Raw genomic sequence first — 24992 nt, forward strand, 5'->3', positions numbered from 1 at the left:
ATATTGGGTGATATTTGGTCACTTTGGACTGTTTTTCAGAAGCCGAAAGTCGTCATTTTCGACTTTAAAATTGCCTGTGAAATCAATTTCTGTCATCTGGGCGTAATTCTGGTTCCGAAAACATTCATATTGAATGGTATTTGGTCATTTCCGGCTGTTTGCCAGACACCGGAAGTCATCATCTTAAAATTCAAGATTGTGTCTGTGATCAATTTTTAGCTTCTGTGCATCTTTCTAGTTCCAGAGATACTAATATTTAATGGGAATCGTCCTTTTCAGGCTGTTTTCCAGAAACCGGAAGTTGCCATCTTACAATCCAAAATGTTGTCTGAGGTCGATTATGGAACATATTTGTTACCACTGAAAACATTCACCTACCAATATGGTTCCATTTAGTTGATTAGTTCGCGAGATGTGCAAAAATTTGTGAAGAAACATGTGCTTCCAGAGGAGGGAGGGGCGTCAAACCATTATGGTCATATTTGTTACCTCTAAAAACATTCACATACCCAATTTGGTTGTATTTTCTTGATTGGTTCTTGAGCTGTGCGAAATTTGTGTTTCATTTTCATGGGATCGCTCCCTTATAGAAGAAGGAGTTGTTACCACTAAAAACATTTACCTGCCAAATTTTGTTCCATTTGATTAGTTCTCGAGATGTGCACAAATTTGTGTTTCATCCAACTATTATGGACATATTAGTTACCCCTTAAAACATCCACATGCCAAATTCGGTTTCATTTGCTTGGTTTGTTCTTGAGTTGTGCAGAAATTTATGTTTAATTTGTATGGGACCCTTCCCTTCCAGAAGAGGGAGGGGTCTCAAACTATCATAGGAACCTTTATCGGCATCAACAACCCCTACATACAAATTTTCACGTCGATCGGTTCGGTAGTTTTCGGGCCTATATGGATCAGACAGACAGACAGACTTGACTGCATTTTTATATGTAAAGATTACAACATCAATATTTTAGAACCTGAAGAGTGAATATACATTTATTGGATTGAAGCGTTCATGTAAATCTATTTTTACAAATAAAAAATTGAATGAGAAAGGCTGGGTCTGACTGCTAGGTGGATTAATTTAGGTTTTTTTTTTGATATTGTAACAGAGAATATTACAGGGAATGGTTGGTGTCCATTCACATCGTCTGTGCTAGGAATGCTCGCGTGTGATTGGTTCATTGTTTGTGTAAATTTCCTTGTAACTTTTTATCAATTTTCACCATTGTGCAGTGAAGTAATAATGATGACTAGTGTATTATATAATTGTTACACGTTTTTTCTATCCAACAATATATTGGTTATTGATATTCATCATGTTGTTATGCTGTTATTATCGTTTGAAATCTGACGTAACATTTGCATGTTTCGTTTCCTATTTTACAGAATGCATCCCAGTATAGAAAACAAAGACGTAGTCCCACGTCAAAAAAACTTGGTTCTGGCTTTCTGCTATCAAGTTTCGTTTTTCCCATATAACGATTCCCCACCCTATTACATATATACCTTTGAAAAAACCGCCAGACAATAGGGGTTTTCCACATTTTCAGAAAACGGTTCTAAAATACGGTTTTGAAGTGACAGAAAACTCAACAAAAACACTGTAAAATATACATTTTTTCCCCCGCTTTCGGAGTGATAGTTTGATGCATCAGATCAGTCATCAGATTATGTATCGTCATAAAGTTGTTAATTAGAAATTTATTAACTTCACAACATGCTGTCCAGGATTATCTGGGATTTCTCCGCGAACAGACTGTCAGTTACTACTGGATTTATATTTTTTTTTCTCATATCATTTATTTGACACGGCACAAATACAATTTAATGTTTAACGGCGCCAATTATATCTGAAGACTTAAAATCTTAAAGCAATTTTTTTATCCTCGCTGCCGACTACGAGCTGAAATTAAGTCTATCTTAAAACTAGGATGTATTTTTCAATCACTGTTTTGTAGTTTGATGGTCGTCTGATGCTCTTCGAATGGCCATGAATATGCAGCATGTATGGATTTGTTCTGCTGAGCCACGATGTCATGAGCTGGAAGAGGGGCTTGTAGTTCTCGGGTCCTGAAGGTATTGTGCGGGGGCTAGTTGCTGGTTATGGTTCGTTGTTGCTGTTCGCTGGTGTTCAAGTGGCCTATGGTATGTGCCGCTGAGCCAAGATATCACTGAAGGCCTCGGGTCCTCAGGTCCTGGTGAATTCGTGTGGGGTGCAGTTGTTGATTCCAAAACCTCTGCTTAAGGTTCAAACGTGTTCTTGTCGTTTTGTTGGGTGTAGACGGAGGGGAACGGGACTAGACTGGGGCATGGATGGATTTTAGGAAAATGTATATAAGGGTCATGTAGGGTATGTCACGGCTCGCCAAGACATCACGAACAGGAACAGCTGGCCGTCTACCTCCGGCCTGAAGGGAAGCTACTAATTTAGACCTGGCGTCACGGTGGACAGGGCATGACCAAACAACGTGCTCTATGTCGTGATAACCTTCACCACAGGCACAGATACCGCTTTCTCCGAGCCCAATACGACGGAGATGCGCATCAAATCTATAGCGATTGGACATAAGCCGAGACATCACGCAAATGAAATCTCGACCTACATCCAACCCCTTGAACCACGGATTCGTCGATACCTTGGGTATAATGGAATGTAACCACCTTCCCAGTTCCCCTCTGGTCCAAGAATTTTGCCAACTGATGATCGTATTCTGACGTACAAATGCAAAAAATTCATTAAAAGCAATTGGTCTTTCATAAATTTCACCGTTTGTAGCGCCCACCTTAGCCAAAGAGTCCGCTTCCTCATTGCCCAGTATCGAGCAGTGAGAAGGAACCCACACTAAGGTAATCTGAAAAGATTTTTCGGATAAAGCACTCAGATGTTCCCGTATTTTCCCCAGGAAATACGGAGAGTGCTTAACATCTTTCATCGATCGGAGAGCCTCAATGGAACTGAGACTATCCGTAAAGATGAAATAATGGTCCGTGGGCATTTTTCCGATGATCCCTAGGGTGTACTGAATTGCAGCTAATTCTGCGACGTAAACAGAAGCAGGATTATCGAGCTTATGGGAGGCGGTTAAATTGTTATTGAAGATACCGAAGCCAGTGGACCCATCGATAAGTGATCCGTCAGTGTAGAACATATTGTCGCAGTTGATGTTTCGATATTTATTGGAAAAAAATTTGGGGATCTGCTGCACGCGTAAATGATCCGGGATTCCACGAGTTTCTTCTATCATGGATGTATCGAAAAACACAGTAGAATCAGAAGTATTTAATAAGTTGACACGATTTGGAATATTCGGAGAAGGGTTAATATTTTGTGACATGTGATTGAAATACAATGTCATAAAACGGGTTTGAGAATTAAGTTCGATTAACCTTTCAAAATTTTCAATCACAGGACGGTTCAAGACCTCACATTTGATAAGAATACGAGAAGACAGGCTCCAGAAGCGGGTTTTCAATGGTAGAACTCCAGCTAAGACCTCCAAACTCATCGTATGGGTCGATTGCATGCAACCTAAGGCGATACGCAAACAACGATATTGTATTCGCTCCAGTTTGATCAAATGTGTGTTTGCTGCGGAGCGGAAGCAGAAACACCCGTACTCAATTACCGACAATATGGTTGTTTGGTAAAGCCTTATAAGGTCTCCCGGGTGTGCTCCCCACCATGATCCGGTTATTGTACGAAGGAAATTCACTCTTTGTTGGCTTTTTTTCATCAGATACCTTATGTGACAACCCCAGGTGCCTTTAGAGTCCAACCAGACACCAAGATACTTGTGTACCAAAACCTGAGAAATCGTTTTACCCAATAATTGTGGCTGGAGCTGAGCAGGTTCATGCTTCCTAGAAAAAACTACTATCTCAGTCTTCTCCGGAGAGAATTCGATACCTAGCTGTAGAGCCCAAGCAGACAAATTGTCCAAGGTATCTTGCAATGGTCCTTGCAAATCGGCAGCTTTGGCTCCTGTAACAGAAACCACGCTGTCGTCTGCAAGTTGTCGTGCATGAATTTGCCAGACATTCGTCGATGTCATTTACATAAAAATTGTAAAGAAGGGGGCTTAAACATGAGCCCTGGGGAAGACCCATGTAGCTAATTCGAAAAGTTGCCAAATCGCCATGCGTAAAATGCATGTGCTTTTCGAACAACAAATTGTGCAAAAAATTGTTCAAAATTGGAGAAAATCCTTGTCGGTGAAGTTTGCCCGAGAGAATGTCAATAGAAACGGAATCAAAAGCCCCCTTAATGTCCAAGAACGCAGACGCCATTTGTTCTTTGCGAGCATACGCCAGCTGGGTATCTGTTGAAAGCAACGCAAGACAATCATTCGTCCCTTTGGCACGGCGGAAATCAAATTGAGTATCTGACAGTAGACCATTTGAATCGACCCAGTGGTCTAAACGACGAAGTATCATTTTCTCCATCAATTTCCGGATACAGGATAGCATTGCAATCGGCCTATAGGAGTTGTGATCAGAGGCTGGTTTTCCCGGTTTTTGGATGGCGATCACCCTCACTTGCCTCCAATCCTGCGGTACAATATTTTGCTCCAGGAACTTATTGAACAAGTTCAACAAGCACCTCTTGGCATTGCCGGTAGATTCTTCAACAAGTTGAATTTGATTCTATCTAACCCAGGCGCGTTACTGTTACAGGACAGGAGGGCAATTGAAAATTCTGCCATTGTAAAAGGTGATTCTATCGCGTCGTGGCCCGGAGACGCATCGCGAACAAAGTTTTGCGCAGGAACAGAGTCCGGACATACTTTCCTGGCAAAATCAAATATCCACCTACTTGAAGACTCTTCGCTTTCGTTGACCGTTACGCGATTCCGCATTCTTCGGGCTGTGTTCCAAAGAGTGCTCATCGATGTCTCCCTCGACGTCTCGTTCACGAACCGACGCCAATATCCGCGTTTCTTTGCTTTAGCCAAGCTTTTAAGCTTAGTATCAAGCTCCGAATACCGTATATAGTCGCCAGGTATACCTTTCTTCTGATAGGCCAAAAACGCGTCGGATCTTTGCGTGTAGACATCGGAGCACTCTTGGTCCCACCACGGAGTGGGAGGCCGTTCTTTGATCGTTACGCCGGGATATTTCTTCGTTTGGGCTTGCAACGCGGCGTCGAGAATCCAGCCCGCGAAGAGGTTGTATTCTTCAAGTGGTGGATGATGTTGAATCGACTCGACAGCTTCTGAAACCATTTCCTCGTATAACTTCCAATCAACATTCCGTGTGAGGTCATACGGAATGTCAATTGGCCGCATGCGAGTTGACCCGTTGGTAATTGAAATAAGAATAGGCAAATGGTCGCTACCGTGAGGATCGAGGATTACCTTCCATGTGCAATCCAACGTCGAACATAAAGAGAGATCCAAAGCGCTTGGGCGCGCTGGAGGTTTCGGGACACGTGTCATTTCACCGTTGTTCAAAATAGTCATGTCGAAGTCATCGCAAAGGTTATAGATTAAAGAGGAGCGGTTATCATTGTAAGGGGAACCCCAAGCCGCACCATGAGAGTTAAAGTTTCCCAAAATGAAACGTGGCGAGGGAAGAAGTTCTATTAAATCAAAGAGCAGCCGTTGCCCAACCTGTGCTCTGGGAGGAATATATATTGAGAAAATACAAAGCTCTTTACCTTGTATTGTCATTTGACATGCGACAGCTTCGATGCCTGGAATCGAGGGGAGGTTAATACGATAGAAAGAATAGCACTTCTTAATCCCTAGAAGTACTCCTCCATATGGGGTGTCTCGATCAAGGCGAATAATATTATAATCATGGAAGTTTAGATCAGTATTCGAAGTTAGCCAAGTTTCACAAAGGGAAAATGCATCGCATTTGTTTTTATTTATCAAAACTTTAAACGAATCAATTTTTGGTAAAATACTTCTACAATTCCACTGTAAGACAGAGATAGAATCCTTCACATAAGCAGATGAATTAGGCATCGAAGGATACGATCGCTGCAAGGAGGGGCCATTGAGCAGTCAACTGCTTCAAAAATGTTCTAACTGTTGGGAGGAATGCTGTAAGAAAATCTTTTATTGGATCGGGTACATTGAAAGTTTCAAAAATCCAGTCCACAATGTCAGAAAATTTCACCAGTCCAGCATTTGATTTTTCAACTGGATGTGCAAATGGAACAACTGGGGTTTTAGATGTTCCAGGAAGTGCTGGGAACTCCTTCTGGGACTTTAAATTTGCAAGCCCAGGAGGGGTTTGCTTCGGTTTTTCCGCTGCACTTTTAGGTTTGTTTGTACCATTCATTTCACTTTGGGAAATCTTAGGACCTTTTCGGGGAAGTTTAGGAGAGGAAATATTTTTCCTCTTTCTAGACTCCCCAGGATTGGCATAAGATGTTCCCACTGGTGAATCGTCAGAATCGGTTTCATCAGAGGACAACAGATCAAAAGGGTTTGATGTTATGGGACACGTGGTAGCGGTCTTCTCCAGCATGTCAGCGTAGGAACGCTTTGAACGCTCTTTGAGAGAGCGTTTTATTTTATCCCTGCGCTGCATGTACACCGCACATGTTGAGAGCTCATGCAGATTTTCCCCGCAGTGAATACACTTTACGGCGTTAACACTGCAAGAATCTTCCGCATGAGTCTCCCCACACTTGCCACAACGTGCCTTATTGCAGCAGTATGCGGCTGTATGGCCTAACTGCTTGCAATGAGTGCAGTTCATGACGCGGGGCACGTATAGCCTCACAGGGAGACGAACCCGGTAGATCGAGATGTGGCTTGGTAGTGCAGACCCGGCGAACGTAACTCGAAACGAGTCTGACGGAGTGTAAACTTTTTTGTCACCGACGTTCGATACCGACCGCAATTGCTTGCAGTCGAGCACCTTCACATCGGGACATGTGTTGTTCTTAAAGCACCCTTTAGCACTTTCCAATATACACTCGACGGACAGACTCGAATCGGTCACGACACCGTCGATCTCCACATCTCTAGCGGGTACATAGACACGGTATTCCCGTGAAAAAAGCTCGGAGCAAGCTATATCGTTGGCCTCTTTAAGGTCATTGACCACGACACGGAGCTTGTTCGGCCTGATTTTTAAAATTTCAGTCACAGCTTTAAAGTGTGACGTCAGGTCTTGCGAAATCTGTAGAATGTTTAAAGATTTCGATTTCGGCCCCGCTTTAGGCCTGAGGTAAACTGCCACCGGAAGAGTCGATCCATCTGGATACAATCTGACACGTGGGGGAGCTGAGGAATTGATATTAGGAGGGGGGCAGGAGGGACAGGGTCGAGGGGATTCGAGGATGGAGGTGCGGGAGGTGGGGCGTCTACATCTATCGCGCTAAACCTAGCGCGCCGATGGGACAAACAAGAAGCACGTACCTTCCTTTCTTTTTCTCCTTCGTGTTGGAGTGCACTGCACTCACCACCAAATCGTTCGACAGCAGGCAGCTACAAAGCGACACATTAACACAAAGGCGCTTGACCTTGAGACACAGCAATCTAGACAAAAGACACCGGGATCGGTCAAAAAATGCCACCACTTGCACACACGTTTTGAAATTTATCGGAGCGATTTCGAAGCACAACCGATGCTGATGCGTGTTCGGCACAGAATGATACTGGATTTATATGTTGTGTGCGAATAGATCACATTGCATAACATTGGTTGACAAAATAGAAAGATTATAGCTTTTAACCATTCCTGTGAAATTTGGCGGCTATGTCAAAGCGCACCAACTTACGTCAAAATGTCGCATACTGATTGTTCGCCGGGTTTGTCGCTTCAACGTTATGTTTACGAGAAAACTCATTTAAGTCTCTGAAAAATGTTGGTGGTTAGGGGCACCAAAATTCACAGGAATGGTAAAAAAGCTATAATCTTTCATTTTTTCCAGTTTGAGATTTATGGCCACACATTTGTTGACCAGTGTAATCTATCATCTTGCCCGCACGCAGATAAAATTTCGCGAATTTTTTATCTGCCTTGTGCAGTGTTTATATTGTGAGATAAACGAATACTGTGAACAAAGTTCACAGTTTGTTTGTGTAATTTAGTCGAGTCTCCAGTGTAGGGAAAAAGTAAGCAGAGCAAGCATAACGATCCTGCTGACTCTAACTGTAAAAAATAAAAGTATCTTTTCCTCATCTGATGCAATTAAAAAGTTTATTACACATTGTTTAAGTGCTGTTGATATTATGTATCATGTAGCGCCCGGAAGATTCAACTCATTCACAGAAGTAGATTCTCTATTTTTATTTCAGTGTTAACTCATCTGTGAATGCACTATCACCCACTCTGCAATTGTTCAAGTCAAATGTTGGAAACACAATGACAACGTTGGAGGACAAAGATGATATGCAGGACTGGGAATATGTCAAACAGGGAATTGCTCTCTGGCTCAACAACCAACCAAAGGCCGCGGAGGAGAGTTTCAGCAATCGCAAGTCAAGCATTCACATCGTTGCAGGGCATACCTTCATTTCGTTCATGGTGAGTTGAGGATTTTGTTATGTATTGCATTGCAAATTAAATTCTTAGCGACGAGTGGCAACTATTCTAATTGTTATAAAAAGGTGACCTATCTCGTGAAAACAGACATCCATAGCGAGCTATGTTGTGTGAAAAATGAATGCATCTACTGAAACTTATCATGGAGTGACTTTGTCATCGTTACTGTGATAACAGATTTGCTAGAATATTCAAACGGTGTTCAATTATTTGGGATAATAAAAAGAAAATAATCGAACCGTTATTGCAATACTATACTAACTTTTACGCTGACAAAGTTTCTTCAATTGATAAAAGGAAATATAATCCTTTTATGCACAGATATTTTGTTTATGAAAGGCTTGTTAAGGACAGTCGGTGGAGAGGCAATTCGTGCTCGTAGTTGTTCATGGAACACGCACACAACAGGCGGTGCTATCGGAGCGCAAGAAATGTACTGCATAGAATGTGGATGAATACACGTCTTTGCTGACTATAGTAATATGATTGCATCGAAATATCTATTTAATCACGTACGTCTGAATTGAAATATTGATTTCGGTTTTTGTTTAAATTTTTTTGAGTAAAGTGTTTGAACCGTTTTCCAGTACATTTTAGAGAACTATTGAAAGCGACATAAAATATATCAGTAGGTTGTGTTTTCACAAGTGGATAACACTGATATTTTATCAAGAATTGTTCGATAGCTGGTATTCCCTTCAATCACAAATAATACCTTTTGTTTCTCCATTACTCAAAAAATGGGGAAGCATGGTCGTTTATTTTTTATCAAATCCGATATCACTTGTAAAATTTGGAATGTCGTAATATTCTGCACCCAACATATGCTATTCGAGATCTAAAAAAATTTGAGAGTGTTAAGTAATTTATCCCACGGAAAGTCATATGAGTTAGGTGTCAAGGTTGTACAATATTTTACAACTTTATTCCTAATAATTGTATTTTAGAATGCTGTTATCTCTTGGGAAACGGACAAGCTGAGCGAAGCCCAGACGATGTTGCGAGAACTGGAGAAGAAGTGTGCGGTTGACATTGGCTGGCTGAAAACGATGCGAACAAAACTATTCGGTAGCTACGAGCAGCAAAAGTCACTGGCAGAATCGCTCGAGGGACAGATTATTCTGGCAGATACCCAATTGTGCCTCGCCATATTGGTGTCCCTGAGTCAAGACATTGGCGGCTTCGTCAAGGGCGGCTGGTTGCTTCGGAAAGCTTGGAAAGTCTACCAGCACACGTACAGCCAAATCTATCAGCTGTACAGTCATACTATCTCCTCTGATCGCATACCACAGGCACCACTCAAATATAACCTCCGAGCCGCGGAGTCGACGGTGGAGCTGGGAACACCGGGACCTGTTGATTGGACCGTACCCAATTCAACACTGCAATCACCCGATGTAATTGATGCTAAACAGTTAAGTTTCAATTAATGAATTTCGTTTATGTTTTATTTTTTTTAAGTACCATAAAACACAACAATTAGGAACAATCGGTCATCAAACTCTCGAATTAGAATTTGAATGTTTTTTTACCTTTGCCATCGTCTCAGTCAGTGGTGTAGTCAGGAGTTACTTCTTTTTGACAAAAAAGAATGAATTTTGAGAATTTTAAAGAGACAGGTAGCTTGATAGAGTAACCTAAATCAATAACTTTCATGTAGCAAAACGAGACAGTGGTTTAGTGCGCTCAAGTCGCTCGTTCTAAATATTGATTGCGTTGTAGTAGGGATATGAGTATGGGGAATTTTGAAGAGAGAGAGAGAGAACAGGAGAGATGGTGTACTATCATTAGCGATACAGCTTACCGTGCAACGCACATGCTGTTTAAATAAACCTTTGCGTAGTTTAGTCAATGGTTAGTTTGAGAACAACATTCGAATTGTCTTACGCAGAAGGTTTCCAATGGAAATCGAATTTCGTTTAGCGGTAGGTCTCAAGGATTTCGTCTTCTCGAAAAAAACAATGCAGAAAATACTAGTTTCAGTAAAATGTGTCTAGAACACAGAACGCCTATGAAACCAACACATTATTGGAAGGTACCTTGTTTCTTGCGTGTTGAAACTTTTATCGTTTTTTTTTTTTTTTTTTTTTTTTTTAAGGGGGGATTTGTTAGTAGCTTAAGTATTTATGATAAATATTAGTAAATAATGAGTATGTGTGTCCAATCACAAATGGTGACTTCTCAACACTGTTAGAAATTTGAAATTTTAATTGTTAGGATTTGTTTGCTTTCGCAATAAGGACTTATCATTCGTAGGGATTTAAACCTACTTGTCAGAAAGGGGGAAGTAAACTTACAACTAACTTAATTGCTAACTTATTGGCTATAAAGAGAGCTTATCGTAGCAATTGAGGATTGCAACGATTTTTGTCGAAAATTGTTAATAATTTTATTTGACATAGCTTCTAATGGTTCAACACCAGTAAGTCTATGTAATTCGAGTGTACCAAACCAAGGAGGACGCTTCAAAATCATTTTCAGAATTTTATTCTGAATCCTTTGGAGCGTTTTCTTCCTTGTTGAACAGCAACTTGACCAGATCGGTACAGCATAAAGCATTGCTGGTCTAAAAATTTGTTTGTAAATCAAAAGTTTGTTCTTTAAACAAAGTTTAGAATTCCTGTTAATGAGAGGATATAAACATCTCGTATATTTGATGCACTTGGCTTGTATACTCTCAATGTGCTCTTTGAAAATAAGTTTTTTATCATAAATTAGTCCCAAGTACTTAACCTTGTCGGACCAACTTAAAATAACCCCATTCATCTTGACAACGTGATTATTGTTTGGCTTGAGGAAAGACGCCCTAGGCTTATGCGGAAAAATTATCATTTGAGTTTTAGAAGCATTGGGAGAGATTTTCCACTTTTGCAAGTAGGAAGAAAAAATATCTAAACTTTTCTGCAATCGACTGCATATGACACGAAGGCTTTTTCCTTTTACGGAAATGCTTGTGTCATCGCAGAACAATGACTTTGTGCATCCTGGAGGCAAATCAGGAAGATCTGAAGTGAATATGTTGTACAGGACTGGCCCCAAGACTGAACCTTGAGGTACACCTGCTCTGACAGGAAATCTATCAGATTTTGAATTCTGATAGACAACCTGCAGAGTTCGATCAGTAAGATAATTTTTTAAAATTTTGATAAGGAAAATCGGAAAATTAAAAGTTTGCAATTTCGCAATCAAACCTTTATGCCAAACACTGTCGAATGCTTTTTCTATGTCTAAAAGAGCAGCTCCAGTGGAATAACCTTCAGATTTGTTAGCTCGTATCATATTAGTAACTCTGAGCAATTGATGAGTTGTGGAATGCCCATGGCGAAATCCAAACTGTTCATTTGCAAAAATTGAATTTTCGTTGATGTGTGACATCATTCTGTTAAGAATAATTCTCTCAAACAGTTTACTTATTGAAGAAAGCAAACTGATTGGTCGGTAACTTGAAACTTCAGCTGGATTCTTATCCGGCTTTAAAATTGGAGTAATTTTTGCATTTTTCCATAATTTGGGAAAATATGCAATTTTGAAGCAGCAATTGAAAATTTTCACTAAAAATTCCATTGTGCTCTCAGGGAGATGTTTGATTAGTATATTAAAGATTCCATCGTCACCAGGTGCTTTCATATTTTTGAAATTTTTAATAATTGATTTAATCTCATTCAAGTTAGTTTCAATTATTTCTGCAGGTAAAAAATTCTGGGAAGAAATTAAATCAAATTGACGTGTGACTTCATTTTCAATTGGACTCACAAAATTCAAATTTGAGTTATGAACACTCTCAAACTGCTGAGCAAGTCTTTGAGCCTTTTGTTCATTGGATACAAGAAAACGTTCACCATCTTTTAAAACTGGAATAGGCTTTGAAGGTTTCTTAAGAATCTTCGACAGCTTCCAAAATGGTTTTGAATATGGTTTCAATTTTTCAACTTTAGTCTCAAAATTTTGATTTCTCAGAAGAGTAAATCTATGTTTAATCTCTTTTTGTAAATCTTTATAAATAGTTTTAAAAACAGGGTCACGAGAACGTTGATATTGACGTCTGCGGACATTTTTCAAACGAATTAGAAGTTGAAGATTTTCGTCAATTATTGATGAATCAAATTTCACTTGAGCCTTTGGAACAGAATAATTCCTGGCATCAACAATTGCACATTTTAATGCTTCCAAAGCGGAATCAATATTCACTTCGTTTTGCAAATCAAGCTCATTATTGAAATTTCTCTCAATATGAGTTTTGTATCTTTCCCAATTAGCCTTGTTATAATTAAAAACAGAGCTCATAGGGTTTAAAACTGATTCATGTGATAAAGAAAAAGTTATTGGAAGATGGTCAGAATCAAAGTCAGCATGTGTGATCAAATCACTACACACATGACTTTGATCTGTTAGCACCAAATCAATTGTTGAAGGGTTTCTTACAGAAGAAAAGCATGTAGGACTATTCGTAGACAAAACAGAATAGTATCCTGAAGAACAATCATTGAATAAAATTTTTCCATTGGAATTACTTTGAGAATTATTCCATGAACGATGTTTAGCGTTAAAATCGCCGATTATGAAAAATTTCGAACGATTTCTGGTGAGTTTTTGTAAATCACCTTTAAAATAATTTTTGAGCTCGCGTGTGCATTGAAATGGTAAATATGCTGCGGCAATAAATAAAATCCCAAGTTCAGTTTGAGCTTCAATTCCCAAAGTTTCAATAACTTTCGTCTCAAGATGGGGAAGAGCACGATGTTTGATTCGGCGATGAATAACAATTGCAACTCCACCGCCGGAACCCTGAATCCTATCATATCTATGAACCACGTAATTGGGATCATATTTTAATTTTATGTTAGGTTTCAAAAATGTTTCAGTAATAATTGCAATATGCACATTATTTACTGTTAAAAAATTAAAAAGCTCATTCTCTTTGGCCTTCATTGAGCGAGCATTCCAATTTAATATTTTAATTGTTTTATTTAAAATCATTGCTAAATTTTAAATTAGAAACAATTTTAATAGTAAAATTTGTGCCTATTTGAATGGCTTCAAACATTGATTTTGCCTGCAACATGGCGTTCATAAGATCGAACATTGCCTGTTGCAAAAAAGAAAGTTTACCTGCCGTAATAGGCCCCAGGCAGTTGACATTAGAAAAAATATTTTCGGTAGCAATATTAGCTGGAGTGATAGGTGTACAATTATTTTCTAGCGTGTTTTGCTTACCCATATTAACGGTCATTTTCGAACTACCAACACTAGGCGGTATAATGTTCGAACTACCTGTAACCTGTGCATAAGTTAAACGGGTATGCAAAGGAGTAGGTAAACTATGCGTCACTGGTACGCTTGGAGAATTTTGTTTTGAAGTTGGTTTTAATTGAGAAATTGAATTTTGTTTACCTTGCCTTGCCTTAACAATTGCTAACCGGACTGGGCATTGATAAAAATTTGACATATGGTTGCCGTTACAACTCGCACAGCGAAAATTTTTACTCTCTTTCACAGGACATGTGTCCTTTTTGTGAGAAGAGTCTCCACAATTAAGACATTTTTGGTCCATGTTACAGAATTTGGAACCATGGCCATAACGTTGGCAAGTACGGCATTGGGTGATATGCTTTTCACCTCCGCCATACTTCCTATAAATTTCCCACTTTACACGCACATTATACAAAGCATGTGCTTTTTCAAAAAATTTTAAGTTGTTAACCTCATTGCGGTTAAAATGAATTAAATAATTAACAAGGGAAATTCCAGTTCTCTGACTGTTTTCGCCTCGTGATTTTTGTTTCATTAGAATAACTTGGGTAGGGGCTATGCCAAGTAATTCTGTTAAAGTAAGTTTGATCTCATCAACGGTTTGATCGTTGGTGAGACCTTTCAAGACAACCTTGAACGGCTTGGCGTTCTTGGTGTCATATGTAAAAAATTTTTACATCTTGTCAGTTAAATACTGGACAAGACGATCACGACCCTTTACTGAGTCGGCTAATAAGCGGCATTCACCTCTACGGCCAATTTGATAGGTAACTTTAACGTCAGAAACAAACGTTGAAAGTTCCTTTTTGAATATATTAAATTCAGAAGAAATAGTTACCACAATAGGTGGAACTTTCTCCTTTTTTAAAGATTTTATATTTTGTATAGTTTCATTATTAACAACTTCCATTTCACCAGCTTCTTGCTCAGGCAAAATATCAAAAGGATTGTCACTACAGACACTCGAAGTGTCAGAAAGAGATGCCTCTCTTTTTCTCCCCGCAGCGATGCGAGGTTTCTTTTTCCGTCCAGCCATTTCAGGTGGTACGAAAAAAGTTAAAACAAATGTTAAATTCAAAAGTAGGTAGTCTTGAGAAAGACTGATGGGAAATAACTTTTAGGTAGTCTTTAAAAGACACACTGACAAAACACAAACTTTGAAGCTATAGGCAGTCAAAGACCAGTCCACAAGCAACCGAAAAAACGTCTGACCTGTAGGACAGTTCAAGACGCACTGAAACTTTTATCGTTTATTTCATCTATTCTATTGTTTCTATTTTAAGTTATTGACATTATACTTAGCATTAAGTTGTTCTTTTTTCCAATATAGAATCCGTCTCACAATGTATCGTTCATCGACTGAAGATTTGCGCCGGGAAACCATCACAACCACAGACACATTAGAAAATCAACTGGCTTTGGAGCAAACCTACGGTGAAACGAGTAGCACCAGCACCGGCACAGGAAGTTGTTCGAGTGTGAAAAAAAGTTATACAACTCATTTTGAAGGGATTAATCTTGGAAATGATCCCAAGTCAAGTGCCTCATATGCTCTCAACATCGAATCTGTTGTCGAGCCGGTTGTGGTCAAGATCGATGCGAATTGTGGACAACAAAGCCGAAATGGATTGCGCTTGGACATTTTTGACAATACTAGAAGACAGAATGGACGCAATGGTTCAAATGGATTCAAGCTACGTCCCCCACCTGAGCCAGCGAATTATGACGGCAACGGAGGCAGCAGTTTCAATGATAATAGGTATCAAAAATAGTATAAAATGATATTGGCGTTTGATGAACTTTCTTCTTCCAGGCATATAGAACCAGAGGATGTCCGCCGCTTAATGGGCGCCGTCAGCTTCGGGTACGGTGTGTTTCAGCTCAGCATATCTTTACTGCCACCCAGCTTGCTAAAACTGATTAGTTTTCTCGGGTTTGAAGGAGATCGCACAATGGGAATCGCCTGTCTAATGCATTCCAGAACCAGTGTGGATATGCGAGCGCCCCTCTCAACGCTGGCATTACTTTGGTACTTTACCATAGTGACACCTTTTTTCGCCACAGATGGTTCCAATCTAAAGTATGAAATCTGTTCGGCTCAGGAATTGATCGACGAAGCTTCCCCTCAGTTCGAGAAATCGTCTCTTTTTTTGTTCTTCAGAGGTCGTATTGAAAGGCTCAAAGTAAGTGTGACGATGATTTTGTACACGCTGGGGAGCGTTCATAATTTTCCATTTTAGTCTAAAATCAGTGAAGCTATTCAGGCCTACGAGTTCGCCTATCGAACGTCACCCCAGCGTGAAATAAAACTGCTGTGTCTGCATGAAATAGGTTGGTGTAGATTGATACAACTAGACTACGGACTAGCTATGACAAACTTCAAGGAATTGCGGTGAGTATTATTTCAAGAAGATTGTAGATACAAATTTCTACATATCAGTCGTCTACATTTCAGTCGTAGCAGCCAGTTCTCCAAAAGCTTTCACTCATATATGACTACCATATGTCAAGGTTCCCATGGCTACTTTGACGAACTTGTCAAATGGCGATCAGAAATCTCTGATCTGCTCAGTCGATCTTGCCAGAAAGAGTCACAGATAGAAAAGTACATTTTTCGACGATGCCACAAAATTCCGTTATCTGTGGCAGAGGAGGAAAAATATGACTGCACATATTGGCGCCTGCTGGTATATGAGATGTTGTTCATGTGGAATGCATTGAGCAGCTGTAGTGAAAATAATTTGGCCACCATAATAGAAGACTGTGGTCGACCGACGGGGGAACTAAATGAGCCCTCACTAGGATTAGGACGACTGATTCTTGCGGCATCGTTTGTATGCACGAAACAGTACGATGAGGCTGCTGATGCCTATCGCGAATGCATTGCGGTGCGGGACGGTGAACTGCAACAGGATGTTCACATATCCGCCTTCGCACATTACGAGCTCGCCGTGCTATTACTCCGGAAGCAAGAAGCAGAAGCAAGAGCAGAGGCCAAGCAGCTGCTTCTTTTTGCTCAACAAAACTATCGCGGATTTGATTTCGAAAATCGGATTACCGTTCGGATACATTCCATTTTGAAAAAGCTTAATTAGATGGTAAAAAAAATTGTCCAAGCACTAATGATTCGTTCGAATGAAAATTACTTTGCTACTTTGAATAGTGCCGTATCGCGCGTTCGAAGCTTGAAACAAAATAAGTATAAACATTGTCAAAAAAATTAAGAAAGGGAACGATTGAATTCTAGTTCACTAAGTCATGGGAAATGCACACTTATATTTCCTGATTACTTCCGCGGGTTTTGATTTTTTTTGCCAACTATATCGCCAAACCGATTCGCATGATGTATTCAACACTAACAAATATGAGTAATTGATGCAGAAACAAAGGTATTTTCTGTTTGAACAAAAAGGTGATGATTTATTGTGTGTGCTAGTTTCCGCAACTATGGTGCGTAAAAAATCGGATTAAAGACAGGCGATAGTACCTTCCATCTGGATTTGATTTCAAATGAGCAGCAATGGCTGGTTGTGAGTATTTTGGAAAAAAAAAAACATTTTCACAAAACACAGTCACCTTTGATAAACATGCTATCACAGTTGCCTCATTGCCTCCTACGTCGAATTAGAATATCCGTGTACTTGCTTGAATGCTCGAAACTTCATATTATTGTTAGCCACAGAATTGTGTAGAACAAATTTAAAACACGTCTTTACTAATAGACAAACAACGCTCAAGTGAGCTTTTATTCAACCGCTCTCCTCACACACAAAATTGAATGAACGGTTGTGTTCACACAGAGTGAGTGAAACACACAATGCTGAATGAGCGCGCGATGCTGAATGGCATAGGGTTGCCATCACTTCTCCTCTTCGCGCAGAAATAGAAGACCAATCCTTTTTCTAAAATTCTCCAGTTTCACACGACTCAACGGCTTGGTAAAAATATCCGCCAACATATCAGTTGTAGAGCAATACGTCACACTGATGTTCTTCTTTTCTGCCAAATCTCGCACAAAATGGAACTTGGTGTCTACATGTTTTGAACGCTTCTGCCCAGCGTTCTGGTCCAACATCTTAAAGCAACTTTGATTATCTTCGAAAATCTGCACCGGTTCTGGAACAGTCTCTCCGAAGTCTATCAGCAACTTTTTAAGCCACAACAGTTCTTGGCAGCTTTCAGCCAAAGATATATACTCTGCCTCGGTCGATGAAAGTGCCACACATGCTTGCTTTCTAGCACACCACGAAATAGAACCTCCAGCCAATTGGAATATGTAACCCGAATTTGACTTCCGATCCTTCACGTTTCCGGCCCAGTCGGCATCCGCATATCCTTGAAGTTTTTCATCACTGGAACCCAGTTTTAGCTTTAAATCACTTGTCGCCTTCAGGTATCGCAGAGCCGTTTTTGCTTCAATCCAATGTACGTTCGTTGGCTTGCTCACCTGCCTTCCAAGAATTGACGAACTGATAGCAATGTCTGGCCGAGTGTTTACCGATAAATACAGCAAACCTCCCACGAGACTCTGAAACTTCTCATTGTTCGGAAGACTCTCATGCTTCTCCTTTTGCTGTAAGTATCCGACATCCAGTGGAATCCTTGATCCCTTCGCATCTACAAGTCCGAATTGCGCAACTAACTTGTTAATGTAATTTTGTTGGTCCAAGTAGTAGGCCTTTCCACGCTTCGTCACTCGTATTCCCAAAAAATATTTTATGTCACCAAGTGTTGTAATCTGGAACTTGCTGCTCAAAGCCTTCACAATTCCATCGTATTCACCATTGTTGGATGTCACGACCAGCATATCATCTACGTATACTAGGATGTACACTGTACCGCCGTTTCTCTTCCGTACGTATAAACATGGATCAGCTTCCGCCTGCTTGGATCCAAGTCGCTTCAGAACATCGTTCAGAGTTTGATTCCAAACCCTGGCTGATTGCTTCAACCCATAGAGACTCTTGCGCAAACGACAGACTTCTTTACTTCCAGCTTGTAGTCCGGGTGGCACCCGCATGTAAATAATCTCCTCCAGATCGCCGTTCAGGTATGCAGTCTTCACATCAACGTGCCTAACTTGCATTTCGTCACGTCCAGCGATAGTCAAAAGCGTACGAAGCGTCACCTGCTTTGCGACTAGAGCGAAGACTTCATCATAATCCAATCCTTGTCGCTGGGTGAAACTCTGTGCAACCAGTCTGGCTTTATACCGTATAATAGCACCTTGCTCATCCTGTTTCTTTTGTAGATCCAACGACATCCAATGACCTTGCTTCCTGATGGTAACGTTGTCAACTCCCAGGCTCCATTGTCACCGAGAGACTTCAGCTCATCATCCATGGCAACCTTCCAACGATCACTCTACGGACCATTAACAGCGTCTTGATAACTGTTTGGTTCGCTTAGCTTACACTGAACCAACTTGCCATCGGCCGAGTATCGAACAGGTGCAACACCTTTCGTAGACCTTTCCGAACGACGGAGTGTGTCCACGGACTGCTCCTCCTGCAAGCGTGCCGACTCCTCTTGGACGGGAGTGGAATCATCATCTTGGCGATATCCTTCACCGCCACTAGCGTCTTCGTAGATACTCTGATCTTCAAAACCCTGAATAGTGTCATCAGCAGATTCATCTCTAAAGCCAGGAAACTCTATCTCAGTTTTATTCTTCGGTTCAACTTCGAACTCATCGTCGGAATAATCCGATTCAGCTTCAGACGCATCATCAGAGTCATTCGACTCAGCTTCGGACTCACCATCAGAATTATTCGGTGCTACACCGCAATCTGGCCCAACAGATAGCTCGGGCAACTGGAAAAATTGTTTTTCTACTTCGTCCTGATCCTGGACTTCCTCGTTTGGCTTTAAAAAACGAGCATCACGACTGAAAACGATTTTGTGTGTTTTCAAATCAATAAAACGCCACGCTTTATGTTGTTGAGAGTATCCAACGAAAGTCATTTTTACTGCTTTCGGCTCCAATTTTGTCCGTTTTTCCTTTGGAATGTAGACGTACGCCTTAGTACCAAACACTTGCAGCATGCTCATGTCCGGCTTTGTACCATTCCAAATCTCGAAAGGTGTCTGTTGAACGAACTTCGTAGGTAACATATTCTGCAGGTAGTTGGCTGTACTGACCGCCTCGGCCCAGTACCGATAGTGCAAACCAGATTCGATGACCATGCACCGCGCCATCTCAACTAACGAACGGTTCTTGCGCTCGGCAACTCCGTTCTGCTGTGGCGTGTATGCTGTCGTGAATTGCTGCTGTATGCCTTCTTGCTTCAAAAACCGTACCAGTTCCGCGCTGCGGTACTCTCCACCTTGATCTGACCTGATCACTTTTGGCGGCCTACCGAATTGTGTCTTCATGCTGCATACGAAATCTCGGATTGCATTCATCGTTTCCGACTTCTTTGTCAAAACATACAGGGTAGTGTAACGGCTGTAGTCATCGATTAATGTCATGAAGTATCGTCGATCACCGGGCGTAGCAGTATTCATCGGCCCACACAAATCACTGTGTACCAGATCTAAAATCGCCTTGGACGTTCGTGCCGCCTTCTTGGGAAATGAAAGTCGAGCCATTTTCCCTTGCAAGCACGGTTCACAAGTAGTTTTAATGGAACAGTTATTTACCTTGATACCAGTCGCCAAATTCTTCCGTTGGACTTCCAGGATAGCTTGAGGATCACGATGTCCCAACTTCCTGTGCCATTCATGAATGCAACTCTTTTTGTAACACTGATCCGATGCCACATTGACCTTTTCCACCATTGGAAGATGATAGAGGCCTTTGCTCCTTAGCGCCACAGCAGCAACTCGATCACCACTCGCTATCGTACAGCCTTTCTGGTCAAAAGTTATTCGCACTCCTTTCTGTACCAGCCTGCCCACCGACACGAGATTCATATCGAGTTCCGGAACGAAAAGCACTTCACTTAACGTAATGTCCCTTTCGTCCCCAGCTTCACCGTAGCAGCTTAGCTTGCATAATCCGACACATTTCACTACTGCCCGCTTGCCATCGGCAGCCGTCACTGATTTTGGCGTATTCGCCCGCGGTTCACACAGCGACTCGAAAAACTTCCGGTTTGCACACATGTGCGAACTTGCACCGGAATCAACAATCCACTCTGTAACCGCACTTTCACTGGCACTAAACGCGAATCCTTTCACTTCGAACTTCGCTATTTTAGCTTTTTCTTGTTTTTTCTTTTTCTTCTGTTCTTTGCTTTCGCCCCCAGAACTGCTGGCACTAACATCATTCTTTTTCCGTTGCCACAGCTTGCAGTCCCTTTTCTTATAACCGGGCTTTTCGCAAAAATAACACACAACACTTTTCTTCTTATCGTCTGTCTTCAGAACAACCGGATCCACGACCGACGACTCTCGCCGCTTATGTACTTCATTGATAATCTTTCCTTTTACCAACTGCAGCGTCAAATCGTCGTCGGACCGGTTTTCTAACGTCGTCGTTAGAGCGTCGAACGAACTCGGCAAACTTCTAAACACTAAAACCACCTGAAGACCTTCATCAAGCTTCGTTCCAGCACTCTCCAGCTTCTCAAACAAACACTCGAACTCCATCAAGTGCTCCTCGATGTCGTCACCGTCGTGGTAATTCATGTCGCAGATCCGTTTGAGCAGATGCACTTTGGTTGTCAGCGTCTTTTTCTGATGCTGCTGCTTCAAAATGTCCCATACAGCCTTCGCGGAGTTCCGATTCCGGATATGCCCGTATTGACTCTTTGTCAGCAGTAGACCTATGGTTGCCTGTGTCTTTTGGTCACTGTCGTCCCAGGCAGCCAACTCCGCCGCGTTCGCATTGTTAGCAGCCGCTTCCGGCTTCACTCCCGGCGAAACGTACTTCCAAAGTCCTTCTCTCACTAGAAGGAACTCGACTTCCAAATGCCACGAGTCATAGTTCTCGTTGGTAAGCTTAGCGATTCCCGTTCGATCCATTTTTTGAATCGAAAAATGTCCAAATACTCAACGAAAAACAATCACTTTCGGTTTCTCTCAACGCGTGTTCAAACGTGTTCATACAGAACAAAACAAAATGGCCTACTTTAACGGCCCATTACCTGTTAGCCACAGAATTGTGTAGAACAAATTTAAAACACGTTTTACTCAGGGTGGCCACTCATTTTACATTTTCGAATTCCCGCTTTTTTCCCGACTTTTTCCCGCATGATTGCAACAAACTCCCGATTTGAATCAAAATGCTGAAAAAGTTGTGAATTCACTTCTGAAAAGTTTTCAGAATCTATGTAACGCGTGATAAACGAAATATAGTTAAATCGCAGTATTTTTCCTGAACGTAAAATAACATTACACTGGGGTCGCTTTTTACGCGGGTTGTTTTTATGCGTTTTTTAAACGGGATATTTTTACAATAACGCGGATTTTTTTTACCCGATTCGGATGATTATTTGTACGCGGTATCAAATAAGTTAAGTATAAATATATCGAATCTAATCTTTTAAATGCGGTACAACCAACCGCGTAAAAAGCGACCCCAATTTGAAAAAAAAAACAATTCAAACAAAATATTTTTTACTCTTAGGTTTAGTAGTTTTATGTTTACCCTTAGCTTCCCATGACTTTTTCCGATGATTTGAGCAAAGGAAAATTTTTTTTGTACGAAAAGTGCTGTTTTGTTTGTTGTTGTTCCCCTCATAGGTTGTTAGTTCATCTAGTCCATCAAAGTTGCATCTCTCTGGTCATCTGCCAACATATTCAACTTGTTTGCATCCAGCGCTCAAAATGGTCAAACTAATAAAAAAAAATGATATTGGGGACCAACATTTCAAAATAAGTGGTTTCGAAACTTAGAAAAATGACCTGGAAATCAGAGTAATGATCTTAAATTATTATTTTTCAAATTGAAAGTGTTTTACTGCACGAACATGTCTTGTAGAAACCGTTGAAAAGAAAACAAATCTATTTTCAATTTCTATTAAACTTCTCAAAAATAAAAAATATTTTCTAAAATTTTCCCAAATCCTTTTTATTAGGATATTTTCTAAAAAATTTTTGGTTTTCATTTCTCCATGATCATCAATGTACAGTTTACATTATGCAGTTTTTAAAAAATACATTAATATTTTTCAAAAATCAGCTCTTTGGAATGTTTAATTTAAAATATTTTTAATACTCAACTACTGTCAACAACTTTGGCGAAAACATCGCACCAATCAAACAAATCGTTCTGGTTTCGAAAAAAAAAATTCAGATATTTTAACCTCTTCCGTGTTCAAATAATCAACGTTGTAACGTTTGGCAACTTAGAATTCAAAAAAATAAGCTTTTTGAGATATTCAATCAATTTTTTTTAACAGAACTACTATCTACAGCTTTGCCGGAAACATCACATCAATCAAGCTAATTATTTTGGCTTTTAAAATATTTAAAGTATTTTTGTTTATTGGCCACAGATTTAGTGGCCAACTGTTTAGTGCACAGGGCGATTGCAGGGCTAGCACTACGATCCTGCAGACACTAAAGCCTGTATTACACTCTTTGACCAAGCGTCAAATATTTGGCACTTTTTGACAGATAAAAATTTGGTCAAATATAATTGTTTGTCACTCTCCAATTTTACATGGGGCAAACACGGGCAAACAACAACCATGATGTCAAATAAATTTGACCACTATGTCAGAAGGTCAAATATTTGACCATTAGACAAAGAGTGTACTACAGGCTTAACAGTCTCTCTCGAGCCGAGACACGAACCTACGACGACTGACTAGTTAGGCCAGCATCGTAAGACCAGTTACAAAACAACAAGCACCTCCGTAAAACATTGATTTGTGTTGTGCCGTGTCAAATAAATGTTGAACAAAAAAAAAGCATGTAAAAAGTCGTATGCAGAAACAAATAAATTAAATAAAATGTTCTCTTGAAAACCTCGCAAACGATTATGCTGTTTTCTAAGAGCATTTCTGATTGTATTTACCTCAAAAATAGTTTTTTAACAGTTAAATTGTATAAATACGAATTTGAAATATGTACAAAATTTAGTTTTAAAAAAATTCCAAAATAATGTTTGCTCTATTTTGTGGCAAGTTTTCAATGTTTTTTCAATTAACTGCTCCGCATAGCAAGTTCATCTCAAACCCAAATATTCACCAGCATTGAGTTTCTAAGCGGAAATGGTAGCTAGTTTCGCTGGAGTTCGCCAAATATTTCTTCTAAAAGACTAGCTGAAATAAAAATCTTTAAAAAACTGGAGAATCAGAACTGTGTACCACTTATTTTATCCTCAATTTGTTTATTCAAATAACTACTAATAACTAGTAATGTTAGTAAGATTGTACAGTGAAACTTATTTTCCATTGCTACTAGAAATTAAAACAGTTTCTATCATACATATGAGAATTTATGATTGATTTTTTCGCTAAAAACGTTTTCTCGACAAACTGGCAACTTCCATTCCCAGACTCCGGACCAGTTTTCGACCCCGGTTTTAATTCGCTTTAAAATCTTGAGAAGTCCCACAGAGTCCATTCATTTTTTTTAGATAACACCAGATTTCGACTTTTTATGCTATTCTAAGACATTTGGTGTCAACATTTATTTCATTTGAAAAGCAGGCCTGATAAAAGTAGTCAGCTGATCAGCGGATCAAAATAAGCAAGTTTAGTGACTTTTTTGTTAAAAAATTGACTGCTGAAGAAAAATGTAACTTTTAATGGAACAGTTCTGCACTTCCAACTTCTCACTCCAACAACACTATGCTATTGCAGGGCTAGTAGCGGACTCGGAGTAAAATAGTAGTGATTTTTTTATTCTACCAAAAGTTAAAAAACATATAGGGATGGTAATTTTCTTGTGTAATCTTCAATATTTCATTTAAAACATATGTTCAGAACATAGGATGCGGAACGATTGGTTCTCGCAGAAATAAATCGGAGTAAAATCTCTACCGTTGGTTCACCTTGAAATGCTTGTTATTAGTTACGGATTATAAAATACATAGGTTTTTTGATAGTTTTAGCATTCTTACTTGTGCCATATTTAACGACTGGAGGCCCAAACACGAAGAAGCGGAATAAACCTCGATTTTTTAACTTTCCTGCAGTCAGAAAAAGGAGGGTACACTCGATTTAAGACAAGGAAATCAAAGTAGTTATTTTACGCACAATACTGACTAAGACGTGGACAGCTTAAAGAATAAACAAAGAATCAATTTTTAGGTACCTACATTTCTTTGCAACTGT

The 24992-nt window shown here is 40.1% G+C and overlaps 1 protein-coding gene across 3 annotated transcripts in view; it reads left to right on the top strand.

Moving 5' to 3' along the window:
• The window catches only part of LOC129732225 (tetratricopeptide repeat protein 39C-like), a 38426-nt gene extending 17363 nt beyond the window's left edge, over positions 1-21063 (top strand). For 2 of the 3 annotated variants that reach the window (XM_055692875.1, XM_055692876.1), the window contains exons 2-7: positions 8265-8493; positions 9459-9925; positions 15092-15520; positions 15575-15944; positions 16002-16153; positions 16217-21063. In XM_055692875.1, coding sequence (XP_055548850.1) covers positions 8332-8493; positions 9459-9925; positions 15092-15520; positions 15575-15944; positions 16002-16153; positions 16217-16856 — 2220 coding nt within the window. In that variant the 5' untranslated portion in view covers positions 8265-8331 and the 3' untranslated portion in view covers positions 16857-21063. Of the gene's footprint in view, positions 1-8244; positions 8494-9458; positions 9926-15091; positions 15521-15574; positions 15945-16001; positions 16154-16216 lie in introns of all 3 variants that reach the window. The other variant, XM_055692877.1, reaches the window with a different exon arrangement.
• Positions 21064-24992: the final 3929 nt, after the last annotated feature.

This window comes from Wyeomyia smithii, chromosome 3 (assembly GCF_029784165.1).
Source record: "Wyeomyia smithii strain HCP4-BCI-WySm-NY-G18 chromosome 3, ASM2978416v1, whole genome shotgun sequence".
Classification (NCBI taxonomy): domain Eukaryota; kingdom Metazoa; phylum Arthropoda; class Insecta; order Diptera; family Culicidae; genus Wyeomyia; species Wyeomyia smithii.